The sequence below is a fragment of the Xenopus laevis genome, chromosome 8L (genome assembly GCF_017654675.1).
Source record: "Xenopus laevis strain J_2021 chromosome 8L, Xenopus_laevis_v10.1, whole genome shotgun sequence".
NCBI classification, from domain to species: Eukaryota; Metazoa; Chordata; class Amphibia; order Anura; family Pipidae; genus Xenopus; species Xenopus laevis.
The window spans coordinates 122,628,922-122,650,608 of record NC_054385.1 but is presented as its reverse complement, the minus strand read 5'-3'; the positions used below and the strand labels follow the sequence as shown (position 1 = coordinate 122,650,608).

The following is a 21,687-nucleotide window of genomic DNA, read 5'->3' as shown; positions in this document are numbered from 1 at the left end:
TAGGTCCTGCTATTATCTAAAATAAAGGAGATCTTCAAAGAAATCTCCCTTAGTGGATAGCAAAGTCAATGGAAGGAATAGAAAGAGTTGGTTTAGGTAACGACTCACAGGAAGCCCGATCTCCATTGGTGCGTGGATTGATATCAGCTTTATTCTGTCTTCCCCTGGTTCCCGTGATCTCTTCCATGTGGTAGATCTCAGACAGGCACAACTTTGGGTTGAAAGCAAAATACAGTTTTCCAACAGGGATGGAAAGGCTCCCAGGAGTCCAAAGCTGCTGAAGGTTTTGATTGTCCAAGACATACAAAGTGTAATTCCTGGGAACAAAAGGAGAGTGTACAATGCCATTCATTATTAAAGATTGAATTAAATACATAATGCTCCTTTAAACAATGTCTATATTATTCAGAGAATGCAAACATCAGTTTCACAAAACATACAACCCAGTCAGCAGGCAGTTACCAACGTGGCACAAGAACACCACTCTTTCAAACATCTTTCTACTTAATATATGTGGCGTTCTCTTTGGCGATCCAAAGCCCATCCTTTTTTTCACCAAATCCAAGCCCATCAGGTTCAAACATTTCTAAAACACTCCATGAATCTGAGCTAGCACAGACACACCACTACACATTGAAACCTATATCTTGTGTTTTCTGTTTTAAGGCCAATCATAGAGGACCATGGCTACCCTACAGTCTCTTACCCATCAACCATGGTGTCACCTCGGATCAGCTTCAGGTTTTTAAAGAAGGATAGAGATACAAGAGCAAAGGAGTGTTTGATCTTCAGAAAGCCAGTGATGGTTTCAATGAGCCCCATGCATTTTTGCAACTCAGAAGCCAGGTTGTCTGAAAACAGAAGAAATGCTTAATTATATTTGAAATCAATAATAATAGAAGAGTAATGATTCTTTTGTGTAGACCTCCAGAATATGGAGAAGTTCTAAAGGCCACTTAAGGTAAATACTAGTTTAAATTTCATTTGCTTTCCTGGATGGCCTTGGACCAAGTGAAATATAACATGAGTTATGCGTACATCCTCTGCGAATGTTAAGAATCAAGTTTCCCTCGATGTAAGTGCAACCAGTCAGCTCTCTTGCTGCTTCAAGGGAGTCGATAACTTTGTTCCCACTTTTACACGTCTTCGGACAGAGTCCCACACACTTATGGCAAAGGATGCTGCAGAAGAAAGATGGAGATGCAACTCATGGCTGGCTTAACTGGACAGAACATGTAAATAAATATTTGAGGCATCTTACTGATGTTCATTTACAACACAATTACATAATGTTTCTATGAAGGCCTTGCTACTATGTGTTAATATTATATTGGGAAGGACAAGGGATAAACATGCATGGTTGAGTTTTGTGGCGTTATTACACGTTTCCTTTACTTTGATAGCTACCTGTGTCAATGGCCCATAAACTAGTACCCCCCCCCAGCAGGAAGGAGGCCCTATTTCTGAGAAGGAACTTACCTGCTTGATAAGTACTTTCCTTAGAAAATAGCACCTTTTGTCAGGCTACCCTGTTTGTGAGTGTTAGATCACATGTGATCCTACTCCTGGAGAATGCAGTATATGGCCCCTAGTACCCTCCTAATACTTGAGAGGGTGGACCAGTGAATCCAGAGCTGTTGCAGGTAGGTTCCATCACCAGCCTATGTAATGGTTGGGGACCTTGTACAGAGTAAGGCTAGAACCCTATGTTGAATTGCTCCAAGACTAAGAAGCAGTTAACACTAGTCAGTCCCTTGGGTCTTTGGGAGTACCCAATAAATTATTCCATTGGCATTTCATTGTTCATAGCACTAATAGTACATGCAGTAAACAGTTGCAGAAATGCCTTCTAAGTGATGAGATGTTTGCTAATCTATTACGATTGTTTGCTCTGTCTATTTTGGTCACACTTCGGGCAAGTCCTAGTAAAAATGTGACAGGTATTATTTTTAGTGGTTGCGACTGCCAGAACTTGAAGCTAGCTATGTAAATAAGTATATATACAGACACACACACCTATCATTCCTTGTGTACCCTGGTGGGCACTCAGACAGGCACCGGTTTTCAAAGATGACAAACTTGGTAGACTCCTGAGAGTTCTCAGACTCCTTGCGCAGGTTGCTGCAGTAAGCCTTTTTAATGCAGCGCCAACCTTCATACTCATATGTTCCACGCGGGCAAGAGGCAAGGCACTGATCATCAATGTAGAAGTTACGGCACGCCACGCAGGCACGGGGATCATCGGCCTTGTTACAGCCACCCAGGCACTCAGAGTGACAACATTCGCCAGTGTTGGAGCATGCAATATCTTTACCACAATTGCACACTAGGAAAACAAAAACATTAGGTCAGTCAACCAAAATACCTAACATGGACTACAAGTAAAGAACTAGCATTGAACCAATTTGTAGATAACTGATTTAGATTCGATGGCCTCCACTGGTTATTATGGAGGAAAGGCACCCAAACATGACTCCAAAAAGAGCTCTATAATACATATTAAAGTTTCAGGGAAGATGTTTGTTCTTTGAAAGGTTGCCTGTGGACAAAAGAGCAAAAATGAGCTCAATGTGAGCTATGCAACACTAGTACACAACTTTATCCAGGCCTGAGAGAAGCCCATGGAAACTTCTGGTGGGTCAAACACTGTAATGGTTATATCACTAGAAGACAGCGAAAGTTATGCCGCTTCTTAGAATGAGATATTTCAGTAAATATCTCAAAGACAACTTTAAAGGTATGGATCATTACGGTTATAAGGCTGCTAAACCTCTGGCCCGGAACTAAGATTATGACCTGTCCAGTTTCATAAAGACTGCCCCATTCAAAACTGACAAATGTGGAATCCTGATATGACTGATACGGCGGTCAGCCAATCACCAGCTACAATGTTACAACCCCTCCACCTAATGGCACATGCCCACCCCATAAACATCATCTCACCACTAACCTCATCAGCTTCACCCCTGCCATCACCTGCTCCACCCCCTGCCCAGACTTTCAGCAACAGAAAATGTTGACAACCTAAACTGAGACAATATGCACAGTATATAAAATAAAGCATTTCTAGCAATATTTTTGTTTTAGGCTTTAATTATCCTTTTAAATTCAAGACAAACTACTCATTTCATGAAATATAAATTTTCTTTAAAAATACCCAATTAAAAACAAAATATTTTTTTCAGAAATCAGATGTTTTGGCCTTATTTCACATCCTTCAATGGGCAAAGGGAAACCAAATAAACTACCAGCCCCAAATAGCCCAGAAAAAAGTAATCTTAATTAGTCCATATCTATCTAGAGAGAATAGATAGATAAGTAGACGAACAGGATAGGTTAGTAGATATATAGATGCTAAATACAGAGAAATAAATGGACAGAAAGCTGTAACATAGAGCTAGAAATAAAGATACAGCCAGAACGATATAGATTAGATAGGAGATTATAAGGTCTCATTTTAATTTACATTTAGGGTTCTCTCATAGACTATAGGTTCGTTGATGTGGTTCCACAATCCGACCGCCCATATTGCCTCCATTCTGTTCCAATTGTTGGGCCCACAATTGGATAAGCCGTTATCGCTGCTCAATGTGGGCATATCGGGGAGAGATCTGCTCATTTGGTGACATCGCCAAATGAATGTATGGCCTCCTTAAGTGTAATAGAATGTAATATTTCTTCTTGTCAGGATCGTGTCCATGGAAATGGACCATCTATCTTATCAGAACTCATCTCAGACTGAAGGTGCTCAAACATTGACACAGGCTGTGTAAACTCCATAAGGCAATTAGATTTGAGGTTTGAGTCAGCAGCAACGGAAGGATTCCATCGTCACCCGGAAAGCAATTGAAAATACAGGGACAGAGCAAAGAGTTCAGCACATGACAACAGAGAGGAAAGAGCCCAAAAACTGTAGGAACATTTGCTTGAAAGCCGAGCCATTATGAGATTTTACGGGCCTGCTTAGTGAAGATGAAGGCTGGCATGATGGTGCCAACTTGCGTTATCTAAACAGGTAGATACAGTAAGTGAGATTGCATAGACTTACTTAACCTTGACCACTTTATACTAAAAAATGTAAAATACATTGGTTGATGCTGATTCTTCAGTTTATGTAGATTCATTGGATCAGGAAGAAATTTAGAACATGCTAGTCTATGTGGCCTATGAGAAAAAAGCAAATTAATAACCAATAAAAAGCCCTATGGATGTCATATCTTATGTTACATTATAATCTCAAATCCTACAATCCATTAGGGAGATCTACAACTTTCACTGGCATGGAAGGATTTACAGATAATATACTGTAGGTATACTGTATTTACATATATACAGTAGAAAGCACTTACCGTACTCTAACCTACAGTACAATCAGAGTTCACCTCTGAGGGACTCACCATATCTATTTGAAAATTAGAAATGATGGAGTGGAAAAAAGGTTGGAACTGTAGAACTATATTTTCCTATGCCAATGGTCATTGGACTGTTTCAGTTCAAAACCCGTTCGCAGAGTCAGCTTCTGGTTAAGGCCCCTTTTAGCTCATGACAAGGTCACACACATATAGGAAAACCTTGGTGTATCAGTCATTCAACTATATTTTTAAAAATATATGGGGCAGCAGATGAGTTTTCACCTTAAATCTCACCATAACAGACCTTCAAACTGGGCTTTCAGATGTATCTACGAGAGCATATCCACATTTTCCCAAAATCTGACACTCAATGGCCTTTAGGCTAAGCCGATGCTCCAAGCCGCCCCAGGGTCAACAGTCTTCAGTTGGGAAATAATTATTCTATATTAATCGTTAACATTATAGGCCTTATGGCTATCACATATAGTATTATACCATGTCAGAAGAAATGCATTTCATAACTTGCACAGTTCATACTTTATTGTAATTACTTCACATTTAAGAAGAGACCTTCAAATGACAGGGGACAGATATGGGTGCAGTATTTGCCCCAGCCACATCAATTTAGTTATCAGAGTATGGGAGAAGGACAATTATTTGGAAATGTGGTGGCTGGAGTGGAATGTCCACCTATGGCTGATACATCAATTATGAAACATTTTGGGAAGGAGATGGGCGGAGGCTTCAGGAGAGGTTGAAAGGACTGAATTGTAATGAGATGTGATTGTCTTTTACATATAATGTCTCAGAGAAGACGACCAATATCTTAGCTCTGTCCAGCTCATGAAGATGGGCATTTTAACACATCACATAATTAACAGTGGCTGAACAATGTGCCCAGAGTCGTTTTATTAGATTAAGAAGAAAAAAAATGCTAAAAGGAATTTTTCCTAATGTTTTAATAAAACAATATCCATGTTGTTTCCTGTACTTAACAGTGAAATTGAAAGTACTTTCATTTTCCAACTTCATATTTTCAGAAATATTGTGGGAGGAAAAGAAGGCTGCTACGGTAATCAATTTACCCTTCCCAGTTAACCCTCGGTATAACAGACTTCTCCGTATCAGAGGCTGAGGGAAAGCAGGGCCTTGTTAATATGGAGCTCTGAGGGGGGAGGGTGGCAGAAGTGTAAAAGTAATGATCATTTATAAAAAAAACAAATCTATAAAATTATGTTTTTTTTAATTAAAAGGACAAAATGTTTCTTTTGACCTCATCTAACAAATTGTGTATAACTGTATATTTCTTATTTAAACCCTTTACAATGGCAGAAGTTTAGACCCTGAGCTTTAAAAATATACTGGGGCCAGATTTAAATAAATAACACGGACATATGTCATTCCCGGTCCTAAAATAAATCAATTGCTAAACCTTACACTTATTATGGAGAGAGTGCAGCTCTAACGTAACTGTGCAAAACCTCCCTTGCCCAAGGTCTACTTTAGGCTGGGATTAAAGTGTAATTCACCTTGTTGTAAGGCTGAGTTCTGAAGGTTGTTCCTATGACTAACTAGCATTACGTGCTTAACACCAGGGAAGTAAGTGAGAGCGGATGTCCCCAGAGCTTTCTGGGAATATTTCAAATAATTAGCATGTCCTCCTGTGGATACATAGAAAGGTATAGAAGCACTCAGCTGCAAAGCATTAATGTGTTATACAGAGCTACACCAAGATACTCTTATCAATTGCATTTACAGGTATGGGAACTGCTATCCAGAATGGGACCAGGGTTTCCAGATAATGGATCTTTCCATAATTTTATCTCCTTAACTTAAAAGCCTACCAGAAAATCATGCAAATATGAAATAAACCCAGTAGACTGGTTTTGTTTCCAATACTTTTAATTATAACTTAGGTGGTATCAGGTACAAGCTACTGTTTTATTATTACAGAGAAAAAGAAAATCATTTTTAAAAATTTGGATTTTTTGGATAGTCTATGGGAGACCATAAATCGGAGCTGTATAATGGGTTGTGGATAACGGATCCCATATCTGTAGTAAATATATCGAACTACTGACCCGGTGAGAAACTCTAGACAAGGGTGGCCTTTACCCTCTCTACTATTCCACTAAATGCCTTATACCATTTAACAGTAGTTAGAATTGTGTCTTCATCTGCTCTTTTTTTTCCAGTCTATCCAGTCTATTTCCACCTTAAAAATAAAATGATGATTCAGCGTATCCTCCCTGGCACTGAACTCTGGAACATCTGTATTTCAGGTGTTAATTGCCCAGTGCTAGTGTGTACACAGATAAGATTATTCAGACCTCATCAAGCCTCATCATCAGTAGCATGCAGATAAGAGTTTTCACGGTCTCATAATGCCAGCCTGAATGCAACATGTTGAATATAATATGTGCCTGTGATTAATGGCATCATGTGATTTCTTGCAGCTCTAGAGAGGTGACCACAGTCTCAGGATTCTCTATACATACTCCAGATTGTTCCTGCTGAATTGTGCTTAGTACAGGGGGAATACCGATGCTGCTGTAGTTGTATGGTATAATACTGTATAGGCTATAAACAAACCTAGGGGCTGTTCCTGCTGAATTGTGCTTAGGACAGGGGGAATACCTATGCTGCCATAGTTTTATGGTATCTCTCTGTACAGGCTATGAGCAAACTTAAGGGACTGTTCCTGCTGAATTGTGCTTAGTACAGGGGAATGCCTATTTTGCCATAGTTTTATGGTGTACGTTTTGTGCAAACCTAGGGGGTAATGCTGTGCCTTGAGTTTATTATTCAGCTCGGCATAACTCTAGTCATATAAGCCAATGACCCACTGGCTTTTTATGAACATTTCATATACAAAAAAAAAAAAAGAAACCACTGAATTTACTATTTGCTTTGTAAAATTACTCAGTAAACTGATATATTTGCAAACCACCACTAGGGATCACTGTTCTCTCCTGAAGTTTTTCTGAATAAACAGGAACATGAGCTGTGTGGTAGACAGTGCCATAAATTGTTACTATTGATTTAATAGGTTGCACCATTTGGGTTACTATGCGTAACATGTAACTATCAAGGCTGTTGGCTGGTTGTCCTAGTTCAGTGGTTTTACACTTTTCCAGTTCAAGCCACACTTGAACGTTCAACCCTTGGCCAGGACCCCTATTTGAAGGTCAGGTTCCTTTTAGCTCATAAAATGGGCACAACTATAGTTAAAAAGGAATGTATTGTTCATAGTTCAAAAATATCTAGTGCAACAAATATATATGTTGCCAAAACTTCTCCTTAACTGACCAAAGGACCATTATCTCTCAAACTGGTTTTCAGGCTAAGTGCCATTTTACACAGCTCCAAGCAGCCCCAGAGGGTCACCTCCACAGTTTGAGATCACCTGTTCTATTGAGACCTAAGCCCACCCTCTGTTCCATCAACTGCTCCCCACATTTCCTCACTCACAGTCTTCCTATTACAATGAGGCTTCTGGTGCTATCTGCATGGATATCTACACCTACTGGTGGACTCTCTGCCTGTCCCACCAAGCTGAACAGAGCAAAAGCAGCTTGAGTGTCCCTGGTGCTAACTATCTCATATATAGCAGGGGTACTGATGTGGAGCTTGACATCATATGGAACAAGGGCTGTGTTTTTATGAAGGCCAAAAAAATGGAACCATGGTACCCAAAACCATCCTATAAAAAGGGTGATAGGGACTTGGTAAAGGGGCCTGCCAATTCCAATACAAGTTAGTGGGAGGATGGCTTTGGACACTGCCTGAAAACAGAACATTCAGAACTTCTCTGTGTGTGAGAACCCTAAACAGTTGGACCATAAAAGGTTATTAATGTTATGTTAGGGTTATGGCATATATACCATTTGATAACTCCCAATTGATGCTGCTTGTCTGGCACCCACTACTAGAGTTCAAAGCATGCCAGCCATGAGTAGCTTTAATATTGTTCCACGTGACAAGACTAGGGAACTAGGCTTGTGAAAGTTGAGGTAGAACCCAGCTCAGTTGTTATAGATGCCAGGTGTTCCCATCAGGCTAAGAATAAGAATCACAACGATAAGTACTGGACCCAATTCCTCCTGATGACATTGTAGATGACATAGTAGCAGCTAGAGGGTTAAATATTTGGTTTTATACAACTGAAAACTCCCATACATTGTGACATTCCCACGTGTCTTTCCCTATGCTTTTTTACTATCTCTACCCCAAGGGAACACCATTTACTCTGGTAGATAGTTTCTACATATATTGATACTTCTAGTGGAAAGTCCTGTGCACTGCAACTAGAGAGGTCCCATCTAATCTAAGTATCTCTGGAAGGAGACAATGAGTTCTGGCAAGTGGGATGGGTAAGTGAACACCAATGTGACCAACTATGCCATGTAAAGTCTCACACTGGTCCACAGCACTACCAGGTATTGTGGTAGAGTCAAAGGACCAACTCGGTAACCCATCCAGTTATGTCCTGGTTAACATAATTGGATGGGTCCTATGTATTGTTATCTAGCTAAAAATCAGCCAGATATTGATCGGGCAAGTTTAAAAATCCAATCTGGCTAGGATCACATTGTCCCATTGATGTAGCCCTTTCCTATTGGGTCTCCATTGGCCACCACTCTGGTAGATAACCCTACTGGTATCTCAGAGGTTTTGACTGCTGCAGTTTCCCCTGAGAGACCCATGGAGTTATAACAACCGTGACAGTGCCTAAGGCTTTGAATAGCAACAACAAAAGCCAATTAGTCGTAATCGATCTTCAAAATATTTTTTCCAACGACTGTTCTCCTCTTTGCATGGAAACAGAAAAGGTGCACCGGCCAATAGATTTAATGATGTGCTTTGATCAGTGCTAATTGGGTGGTTATTACACAAACACAGTGTTTTCTGAAGGGCTAGTGAAACAGGGAGAGAAACCAGATGAAGAGATAAGGCCTAGGTATTTACAGTAAACACAGAGAGCATGTTTCAGGTCCATTTTCAGTAAACACATAGCCTGCTGCCTGGATGGAAACCCGGATCATATTACCAGGTCTGGTCCATGCAAGGGGGAAAGCAGTAACTAATTGCAGTTTAATAGATTGCCATTCACACTAAAAATCACACCCTAACTGTCCTTCAGGTCCAGCCCCCACTGACGCAGCTCTGGCTTCCCATAGGGGACCAGCCACTCAATTTGAGAACCAGGGTTTTTGATGGTATAGTATGAGGAAATATCTTATTATATATCCAGAACATTCCTTCTCTGTATGTTTGCATCTCATGCTTGGCATGAACAAATGGATTGAGCAGGATTGCAGTTGGTCTGTTTAGACAAAATCTAAAAAAAACGCCATTCATCAAACTATAATTGTTCCTTTCAATAAATGGATAAGGAATTGGAATGAGCCAACTCAACTCATCTCAACTTGGAGCATGCATGGCTTTTCAAGTCCACCCTTGTATGTGTACATCTTGAGACTTTTATGCATTATTCCTCACTATAACTAGTTGGCAAAGACCCATCTGTACAACATATGCCAAATAATTGCCAACTGCACCCAAAGCAGCACTTTTTACCTTTCTGGCAGGAGGTGGAAGTCCAACAGCGAGACTCAACATTTCCATTGATAGGGGTTTTTACACAGGACTCCCCAAAATCACGTATTCCTGGACAGACATCAGAACATTCCTCTACAGGCTTATTCCCTACAATGTAGTTATTCTCCACTGACTCGGACAACAGGCTCCAATCAATGGTGGAAATGTGACACAGTTCTTGGTTGCGTTCAATACGCACAGCCCCCCTTAGGATGTTTGTGAGACTATGGAGGCCAATGTCCCTTAGATGGGGCATCTCAAAGATCACCAGTGAATAATGAAAGAAGAGATCTGTGCCTCGGATGATGGACAGGTTGGGGAAGAGGTCCCGAAGGCTCTCCAAGCCATAGACTCGAAACAAAAGTAGGTATTCAGTGATCATGGTCAGGCGTTCAAATCGTAAACCACGGAAGTCTTCGGGCTTGGTGCCAAACATGAGCAGGATCTGCAAGTTTCCCTGAATGACTGTACAGTTCTCCAGCTTGCGGAATTGGGATACGTCATTGCGTATGTCCATGCTGCCACAAACTAATGGAAAGGAAGACAGAAAGGAACATGTTTAGAGGATACATAGAACACTGTCTTGTTTTAATGTTTTTTCTAACAAATGAAATGGAGAAAATAGATGTAAAAATTGTTCTATTTTTTCAATTTCCTTTTTGTTTGTTTTAAAATACATGACAGGGACAGTTAACAGATAGGATCCAACACTTCTGCATCACGTAAGGAAGGTGGTAAGGAGACAACTATAAGAAGAACAACCAGGAAGACTGTAGATTGGGGGTCCCCGTCCTTTTTACACTTAAGCCACAATCAAATATAAAAAAAAAGAGTTGGGGAGCAATATAAGCATGAAAAAAGTTTCTGTGGATGCCAAATTTGGGCTGTGATTGGGCTTTTGGTAGCCCCTATGTGGATTGGCAGCCTTCAGGAGACTCTGTTTGGGAGTACATTTGGTTTTAATGCAACCAAAACTTGCCTCCAAGCCAGGAATTTCAAAATAATCACCTGCTTTGAGGCCACTGGGAGCAACATCCAAGGGGTTTGTGGGAAATATGAGGATCCCTATCCAAAACAGAGTATATCAAGGTGAAATAGTGCCCCCAATTTGCCTTTCTAGATACACCTGTAAGTCTACCATGAAGGTCAATTATGGTGGCATTTGGGGTGATGTTGTAGATATTTTTGGAACTACAGCTTTATGATACTGATAACACTAACATTTTCCTATATCATAACCTGGTTATGAGCTAAGGGGGGCACTGAACAAAGGTTGGCCATCAAAGAGGGTCTTGATCTGAAAAAGCCTGACAACTGCTCTATCTGCAAGACTCAGACTTCTATTCATTATACCAGGGCTACACAATTTAAAGACCTCAGGCCTGATATGACATATTCTATGACCCCATCTATTGACTTGAGCTTTACAAAATCAGTTTTTCCCCCAAAACATCAGTCTAAAAGCAAAGTCTAAATGACAGAAACATGGAACACAATTTCTAAGCAAGCTTCTGATCAGAACAATTCTTAAAGACGCTGTTCCAATCTCATTGTAGCCAAAATAATCAAAGGAGGTTTAGGACACTGGGTAATGGGGCAGATAACAGAGACATAGAGATCATGGTGTCCTGGGCAGTATTTACACAGTAAGCTAAGAATTAGTCAGAGCTGAGTATTAACACGATTAACATGTTATTGAATTGATTGATCATTATGATGTTATTTATTTACATGTGTCTCATAGAAAAAGGTTTTGTGGCAAATCTCAAACCCATCTGTTTGCGTATAAAAGACTGGTCCTACCCATATGTCTAAATAAAGAATACAGAGGAATGTTTTGTGAACACCATAAGCAATACCCTCATACTGCACTGGCTAAGGCAAACAATATGGTAGCGCCCGCTCATTTGAATATATGCAAATATGTGAAAAAAGGGTGTTTTGTATGCAAAGTAATCTTTACCCTAATACTGTACCATCCACAGCACCTTCCAAGCATATGTAGAAATACACACTACTGGGTCCTTCATTCACCTCGGTGCCCAGTAGCTTACCCAAGCACCCATGCATAGGGTCGTCAACCCACCTCATCTTCCCTTATGGCCAATGAAGTCTTGATACACTTGCATAAGTGATTGGAGTGCTCAAGTTTGCTGGGGCAAACAAAAGGTTTATTATAGTTTGAAGGATATCTTATAAAGAAGGGAGAGCATATGGAAAATTGTATCAGTAATAGAGACAAGAGACATGCAAATGAGAGGCAGTTACTATTACTCACCAGAAATTTGCCTAATAAATATTATGTACTAACAGCATTTACTTGAACAAACCCATAGTGTCATGGCAGTACTTTTACTATCAATACAGGACTTTACAAGTTACCGGTCTGTTGTTCTTTCAGGCTTGTGGCTGGTGGGAACAAAGCACCATTTATAAGTGTGCTCTTAGTATTATCCAAAAAACATTCTACCAACTTTTGCCACATGAATGGAGGGATTCTGGGTAACGAGGTGACTAATCAGCCATAATGGTTCCTGCCATAAGACTTTGTAGTTTAATATGACTACTCTAGCTACAAACGTCTTTCTGTTCTTCAGGATATCTGCAGGAGAACTTCCTCCTATGGACATCAAATTCCTGTTGGGGATGGAACGGTGCATGAGCAACTGCAGGAAGAAGCACTGGTTCCTCTCATTGGGCAGGTCTCTTTTTCCCACATCTATGGTATGGTCCTTTGTAGTGATGTGCGGGTCAGGGTTTCCCTGACCCGCACCCGACCCTAACCCGCCCTGCTACAACCCTCATCCACCCGCACCCGTGCTTCCGGGGTCCTTTTATAGACATCACAATAACGTCACAAAAGGGGTGAGGAGAGCAGACGCTAGACTATAAAACCGGAACCCGGAAGTCAGAAGCCGGCATTTGAAGGTGGCGGGCGGGGAGAGCAGGAGAAGAGCTCAACCTGCACCCGCCTGCGAGGAGCACCGCAAGGTCGACCCGAACCAACCTGACCCACGGGTAAACCCCAGGTCCCGCGGGTATCGGGTCGGCCCGCACATCACTAGTCCATTGTGATCCGTATGTCCATCAGTTAGATCCCTACGATGATCGGCAATCTATGTCTGCCTTTAGGAATCCTCCGCTTTCAGAGAGTAGCACAGTTTACAGGCAGTGCACACAGGCCTGGATTTATGAAGAGGCCACCAAGACTCGGGACTAGGGCAGCAAAATTTTAGGGGCGGCATGCTGCCAAACCACACCCACATTGGTTCAAAAACACTGGGGATGCGCTGGAGATAGTTTTTTAAATTGCCCATGCGCCAATCCCCATTGCTCCGGACCTGATTTTGAAAATGTAAGCAAATAAAAGGGAGGGGATGGGGGTGACAAACGACAACGGCCTAGGGGCGCCACTTATGTAAATCCAGCCTTGAGTGCACAAGGACAAACCCTGCTCTGATACATACCTCCCAACATTTTGGAAGTAAAAAGAGGGACAAAAAAAGTTTTTTCCACACGTAGCGCAGCAATTGTTTGACCACACCCCTTTCTGTGGCCACACCCCCTAATTACAATGTTTGTTTTACAAAATTTGGCAGGTTATTAAAGTTTGAAAATATTTCTCCTTATCTAAACTGTGTTTTTGTGTCTCAAAATTGTTACAAAGTATCTTATTTGCACCTGTTAGCTGTTCTGGGCTCTCTGCCAAAAGCCAATTAAGTGAGAAACTTTGTTTCTTTTTCTGGCTGTTCAGTGCAGAGAAAAGAGGGACTTTCCAGTACAAATGAGGGACTGCAGGTTAAGCTGTCAAAAAAGGGACTGTCCCTCCGAAAAAGGGACAGTTGGGAGGTATGTCTGATATTCTGCAGAACGGATAAGTCAACTGTCTCTAGACAGAAAAATCAGAACGGTGTTGAAGTCAAGTCCTGTTTTATTGACTATTGTACCTCTCTTGGTTATGCAGAGTGAGGAGCATCTATGTCTTTTTTTAAAGATGTGTGTTAAGTTCTAAACAATAATTCCAGCCAATCTACTGTAGGTGTATTTTGAGGTCATGAATCCAGTTTTATCAACACTATAGTGGTGTCATCAAGAGAACAATGTTTAAAGTGTTATCCAATAAACTGCTTATCCCATAAACCTTCCATTCCTCAGCACCATACTTACTATATGCACCGAATGAGTCCTACTGCTATTAACATAATAGTTATTGCTGAGGCTATTTTTATATGTCTTTTAAAACTAATTTTTCTTATTTACAAGCACACGTTTTATCGCCGGCCTCCTGCAATGTATTTAGCCCCAAAGCAAGACAAAGTATCAAGAATCTTGCAGAAATGCTTACAGTAAACAAGAAAGTATATTTGGATTGTAACCTGACGTTGAACCTTACACTGGACAAAAATTCTTAGCTTTCAGAAAGGAAACTCCTCACAGGCCCATTAGTGACTTCTAATATCCTTATAATTTATTATAGGGGGGTACGTTATACCTTAAACTACATGAGTGATTATCCCTTATAATACATGAGTGATACTCAGAGTTCCCTGTATAACTCAGCCTGCAGCCTTGTGCCTTTATATGGTCACATAACAACCCCTCAGTGACTTCTAATATCCTTATCATTTACAGTAGGGGGTACATTATCCCTTATAATACATGAGTGATACTCAGAGTTCCCTGTATAACTCAGCCTGCAGCCTTGTGCCCTTATATGGCCATAGAACCCCTCAGTGACTTCTAATATCCTTATCATTTACAGTAGGGGGTACATTATCCCTTATAATACATGAGTGATACTCAGAGTTCCCTGTATAACTCAGCCTGCAGTCTTGTGCCTTTATATGGTGATAGAACCCCTCAGTGACTTCTAATATCCTTATTATTTACAGTAGGGGGTACATTATCTCTTATAATACATGAGTGATACTCAGAGTTCCCTGTATAACTCAGCCTGCAGCCTTGTGCCTTTATATGGTAACAGAACCCCTCATTGAGTTCTAGTATCCTTATAATTTACAGTAGGGGGAACATTATCCCTTATAATACACGAGTGATACTCAGAGTTCCCTGTATAACTCAGCCCGCAGCCTTGTGCCTTTATATGGTCACAGAACAACCCCTCAGTGACTTCTAATATCCTTATCATTTACAGTAGGGGGTACATTATCCCTTATAATACATGAGTGATACTCAGAGTTCCCTGTATAACTCAGCCTGCAGCCTTGTGCCTTTATATGGTCACAGAACCCCTCAGTGAGTTCTAATATCCTTATTATTTACAGTAGGGGGATCATTATCTCTTATAATACATGAGTGATACTCAGAGTTCCCTGTATAACTCAGCCTGCAGCCTTGTGCCTTTATATGGTCACAGAACCCCTCAGTGAGTTCTAATATCCTTATTATTTACAGTAGGGGGATCATTATCTCTTATAATACATGAGTGATACTCAGAGTTCCCTGTATAACTCAGCCTGCAGCCTTGTGCCTTTATATGGTCACAGAACAACCCCTCAGTGACTTCTAATATCCTTATCATTTACAGTAGGGGTACATTATCCCTTATAATACATGAGTGATACTCAGAGTTCCCTGTATAACTCAGCCTGCAGCCTTGTGCCTTTATATGGTCACAGAACCCCTCAGTGAGTTCTAATATCCTTATTATTTACAGTAGGGAGTACATTATCCCTTATAATACATGAGTCATAGTTGAAGCACTGAAATACCTGTCCCTTTCATTTTTCCGAAATCCTCACACCATATTTTGAGTAAATATGGCTAAAAAAACAACCATAGGCTAAAGTTTATGAACCTTATTTCAGTAAACACAAACAGTGACTTGCAGAAGTATCAAGGCGCTTGACTAAAATGTAAAGAACTTAAAAACAACTTAAAAATAGGCCACTTGTGCTCCTCAATTTTCAAACAGCCCCATAGATTCTCAGTTGACTTTCACCAACCCATTGCAGGACATTTCCATTCTTCTTCTTCAGAAACTCCAACATGCATGGCGGATTGTTTAAATAAAGGGGCAAAAGGGGTCCAGGACTTTATAGGACATGGGAGATGGGAGGTGACCATTAGAAGGGGAGATTAGCCCTTTGGGTCCCCCGCAATAAAAGAAAATGGAAAGTTCAAGTTGCTAATCTTCATCAAGACTCTCCTAAGAAACAATGGAATGACACCAGGTCTCCAAACAAGCAGATCTTATACTAATTTGGCCTCCATCGTCCACGGATGATCTGATTGTTTAGCTCCTCAAGCCAACAACTGGATCATATCAAGCACCTGAGTTATTTAACAGCTCTTGGCCCTTTGCAAATTTAGTAATCTGGTTGCTAGGGTCCAAATTACCCTAGTAACCATGCATCGATTTGAATAAGAGACTGGAATATGAATAGGAATATGAGTAATAAAAAGTAGCAATAACAATACATGTGTAGCCTTACAGAGCGTTTGTTTTTTAGATGGGTTCAGTGACCCCCATTTGAAAGCTGGAAAGAGTCAGAAGAAGGAGTCAAATAATTAAAAAACTATAAAAATAAAAAAAGTGACAATGAAGACCAATTGAAAAGTTGCTTAGAATAAGCCATTCTGTAACATACTAAAGGTTAAATGTTATCTTTAAGGTGACAGAAACAGACACTTAGATCCTCATTGAAGTCAAGTGTAACATAAAGAGATGTCGGTGGGGTGCAATACAGTTAAGACAATAATATAATTAATAATAGTTCCTAGTTTCCCTGTAATAGGCATCGTACTTTCACTACGTTTATCCCTTTCTGATCTCTGGTTCAGACTCTTGAAACAATACAGCAGAATCAGGTTCCCTTCGGTTCACCTTTAAGTCAACTATTAGTATGTTACAAAATGGCTAATTCTAAGCAACTTTTCAATTGGCCTTCGTTTTTTATTTTTTGATTGTCTTCTTCTTTTGACTTTTTCCCGCTTTCAAATGGGTCACTGACCCCATCTAAAATGTTCTGTAAGGCTACAAATGTATTGTAATTGCTTATCTTTCAATTCAGGACTCTTCTGATCATATTCCGGTCTCTCATTGAAATCAATGCGTGGTTGCTAGGGTAATTTGGACCCTAGCAACTATATTGATGAAATGGAAAACTGGAGAGCTGCTGAATAAAAAGCTAAATAACTCTACGGCTACAAATTTATTGTAATTGCTTATCTTTCAATTCAGGACTCTTCTAATCATATTCCGGTCTCATTGAAATCAATGTGTGGTTGCTAGGGGAATTTGGACCCTAGCAACTATATTGATGAAATGGAAAACTGGAGAGTTGCTAATTAAAAAGCTAAAAAACCACATATAATAACCTGAAAACCAATTATTAATAATAAATTATATCAGAATATGACTCTCTACATCGTACTAAAAGTTAATTTAAAGGTGAACAACTATTTGTTTATTGTTTCACTTTAATAGGCATTGCACTTTCAGTCATTGTGTTCCTTCGTGATAACTGGTTCTGACTCTTGAAGTAACGCAGCAGAATCAGGTTTCCTTCAGGTTAATTGCCTGGCTTCTGCTACACTGTCTCAGGAGTCAGAACCAGCAATGCAGCGAACATAAACTGGAGTTAGAACCAGCAATGCAGAGAATAGAAACAGCATCATAATAACATAAAACAAAGGCAAATTAACATAGAAATGTTATACTAGGAGCTAAAACAACCCAAGCCCATCGTGTTGCAGACAGGCTACAGATAGGTGCAAGGGGAACTGCTTTCCCCCACACTGACACCAGCAGCACATATAAATATCTGCATTTAGTTTTTAACTTACACCTGCAACTTCTATATTTAGAAAGGTAAGTGTAAGTACACACATTAGTAGTGTCCTTATGTCTACTCATGTCCACATCACCCGGCCAGGCAATCTCTATGCAAATCAGTGACCTGGTCACATTCAGCAGTGCTGCAACTGCCCCCCCAACTGCCATTCATTCTTCATCATCATCATCATTTATTTAGATAGCTTCAACAGGTCTAAAACAGAGCCTTAAGAATATCCCAGTGGGCCCACCAAGGAATGTAACCCCCTACTGTACATAATAAGGATATTAGAAGTCACTGAGGGGTTGTTCTGTGACCATATAAAGGCACAAGGCTGCAGGCTGAGTTATACAGGGAACTCGGAGCATCACTCGTGTATTATAAGGGATAATGTACCCCCTACTGTAAATGATAAGGATATTAGAAGTCACTGAGGGGTTGTTCTGTGACCATATAAAGGCACAAGGCTGCAGGCTGAGTTATACAGGGAACTCTGAGTATCACTTATGTATTATAAGGGATAATGTACCCCCTACTGTAAATGATAAGGATATTAGAAGTCACTGAGGGGTTGTTCTGTGATCATATAAAGGCACAAGGCTGCAGGCTGAGTTATACAGGGAACTCGGAGTATCACTCATGTATTATAAGGGGTAATGTACCCCTACTGTAAATGATAAGGATATTAGAAGTCACTGAGGGGTTGTTCTGTGACCATATAAAGGCACAAGGCTGCAGGCTGAGTTATACAGGGAACTCGGAGCATCACTCGTGTATTATAAGGGTTAATGTACCCCCTACTGTAAATGATAAGGATATTAGAAGTCACTGAGGGGTTGTTCTGTGACCATATAAAGGCACAAGGCTGCAGGCTGAGTTATACAGGGAACTCTGAGTATCACTCATGTATTATAAGGGATAATGTACCCCCTACTGTAAATGATAAGGATATTAGAAGTCACTGAGGGGTTGTTCTGTGATCATATAAAGGCACAAGGCTGCAGGCTGAGTTATACAGGGAACTCGGAGTATCACTCATGTATTATAAGGGGTAATGTACCCCTACTGTAAATGATAAGGATATTAGAAGTCACTGAGGGGTTGTTCTGTGACCATATAAAGGCACAAGGCTGCAGGCTGAGTTATACAGGGAACTCGGAGCATCACTCGTGTATTATAAGGGATAATGTACCCCCTACTGTAAATGATAAGGATATTAGAAGTCACTGAGGGGTTGTTCTGTGACCATATAAAGGCACAAGGCTGCAGGCTGAGTTATACAGGGAACTCTGAGTATCACTCATGTATTATAAGGGATAATGTACCCCCTACTGTAAATGATAAGGATATTAGAAGTCACTGAGGGGTTGTTCTGTGACCATATAAAGGCACAAGGCTGCAGGCTGAGTTATACAGGGAACTCGGAGCATCACTCGTGTATTATAAGGGATAATGTACCCCCTACTGTAAATGATAAGGATATTAGAAGTCACTGAGGGGTTGTTCTGTGACCATATAAAGGCACAAGGCTGCAGGCTGAGTTATACAGGGAACTCTGAGTATCACTTATGTATTATAAGGGATAATGTACCCCCTACTGTAAATGATAAGGATATTAGAAGTCACTGAGGGGTTGTTCTGTGATCATATAAAGGCACAAGACTGCAGGCTGAGTTATACAGGGAACTCGGAGTATCACTCATGTATTATAAGGGGTAATGTACCCCTACTGTAAATGATAAGGATATTAGAAGTCACTGAGGGGTTGTTCTGTGACCATATAAAGGCACAAGGCTGCAGGCTGAGTTATACAGGGAACTCGGAGCATCACTCGTGTATTATAAGGGATAATGTACCACCTACTGTAAATGATAAGGATATTAGAAGTCACTGAGGGGTTGTTCTGTGACCATATAAAGGCACAGGGCTGCAGGCTGAGTTATACAGGGAACTCTGAGTATCACTCATGTATTATAAGGGATAATGTACCCCTACTGTAAATGATAAGGATATTAGAAGTCACTGAGGGGTTGTTCTGTGACCATATAAAGACACAAGGCTGCAGGCTGAGTTATACAGGGAACTCGGAGTATCACTCATGTATTATAAGGGGTAATGTACCCCCTACTGTAAATGATAAGGATATTAGAAGTCACAAGGGTTCACAAGACTGAAGGCAGAGTCATACAGGTCAGACAAATAAAATAGAGGCTAAAATAAATCTATATATCTATATATATATATATATATATATATATATATATATATATATATATATATATATATATATATATATATATATATATATACTCATGTTTTAGTGGATCTTGTGACATCATTAAGCGCCCAGTTGAATCTGAATATGGACAAATATCCTTTTTTTTCCCTTTCAAAACAAAGCCAGTGAATTAAAACATTTATATAGCCAGGGAAAAAACACCCACAATCAATAACTAGCTGTCAGACATCAATATGCACGCCGGTATTGTATCTGTTTACTGTATAGAGTGTACACAGGACCTGACAAAGCATAAACACAAACAGGGACATGCAATAAATCAAACACTGAGAATAAATGTTAGGGGATAGGCATTCTCAGATTGGAATGAGAACCCGTTCTGAGGAGCTTACAATCTTTACATCACTTTCCATTCTATATTTTTTGAATCAGTATAAACTCAGCTGGGCAGATAGATAAAGGGCAACTAAGCCTAAATCATTTCATTACTGTCCCGTTACACTGTAGCAAGAAAGGTATAAAAGGATCCCTGATGCCTTGTAAGGTCAATTAGCCTAATTAAAGCAGCTGCAGGCAAGGATAACCCCTAGTGTAGCAGCTATAGGGGCAACAATTAAGATTCTCTCACCCAAGCAATGATTTATAAATGACCACCCTTATCAATTCATTCTGACACCCTCCTAAGGGTGAGTTGGGAGACTGATCTGTCAAAGGGGCCCCGAGAAGCAGCACTGGGAGCCACTATATTAAATCTACTAAAAAAACAAAAAAAGGTCAGACTTACAATGTGTTGCGTCTCCATTAGCGTTAAATACAAGCAAGATGAGCAGCACTCCCTTTAAGCAAGTGGTGACCAGGAGGAAAACTTGTCTGTCCATGATATGAAGACGCCAACATTAAATGAAAAATCCTCAGATCTGTAGGAAATGCACAAAAATGCTTAAAAAAAGAAAATAAAGGTACAGATTAAGGGCCTGATAAGTACAAGTGGTAATAGGGGGTCTGTATATCTGGGGCTCATTCTAGATGGCAGAACCGTAGGCAGGGAGGCAACAGACAGAGCGCTGGGATTCAATGCATTACAAAGCTGCTGTGCAGGGTTAATGAATAGCAGTCAGTGCTGCTGGGAGAAGCTTTCTGAGCACCTGTGGGGAGTGGGAGGGGCTTAGCTAACCTAGGGCAGGTGTATTGCAAGCATGCCAGGTAAGGCACACCCTCTGTATTTCTGATTGGCTGGGAGATGGAAGCCAGGCCCATGACTGTCTGTATCAAACCCATGCTGCTGTGCTGTACAATGCCAGTATATGATTACAAATATCACAGTACTGTTAGTGACCCTGCTGCTCTGTATAATGGTTGTGAGTATCACAGTACTGTTAGCGACCCTGCTGCTCTGTATAATGGTTGTGAGTATCACAGTACTGTTAGCGACCCTGCTGCTCTGTATAATGGTTGTGAGTATCACAGTACTGTTCATGACCCTGCTGCTCTGTATAATGGTTGTGAGTTTCACAGAACTGTTAGTGACCCTGCTGCTCTGTATAATGGTTGTGAGTATCACAGTTCTGTTAGCGACCCTGCTGCTCTGTATAATGTTTGTGAGTATCACAGAACTGTTAGTGACCCTGCTGCTCTGTATAATGGTTGTGAGTATCACAGTACTGTTAGCGACCCTGCTGCTCTGTATAATGGTTGT

At 40.5% G+C, this 21,687-nt stretch overlaps 1 protein-coding gene across 4 annotated transcripts in view; it reads right to left on the bottom strand.

The window, feature by feature from the left end:
* Positions 1-21,080, bottom strand: part of insrr.L (insulin receptor related receptor L homeolog) — a 39,207-nt gene extending 18,127 nt beyond the window's left edge. For 3 of the 4 annotated variants that reach the window (XM_018228758.2, XM_018228759.2, XM_018228760.2), the window contains exons 1-6: positions 20,776-21,080; positions 9,933-10,481; positions 2,017-2,326; positions 1,039-1,181; positions 707-851; positions 109-317 (exon numbers count right to left, since the gene is read on the bottom strand). In XM_018228758.2, coding sequence (XP_018084247.1) covers positions 109-317; positions 707-851; positions 1,039-1,181; positions 2,017-2,326; positions 9,933-10,481; positions 20,776-20,869 — 1,450 coding nt within the window. In that variant the 5' untranslated portion in view covers positions 20,870-21,080. 4 annotated transcript variants of the gene reach the window in all.
* Between the last annotated feature and the right edge of the window lie 607 nt (positions 21,081-21,687).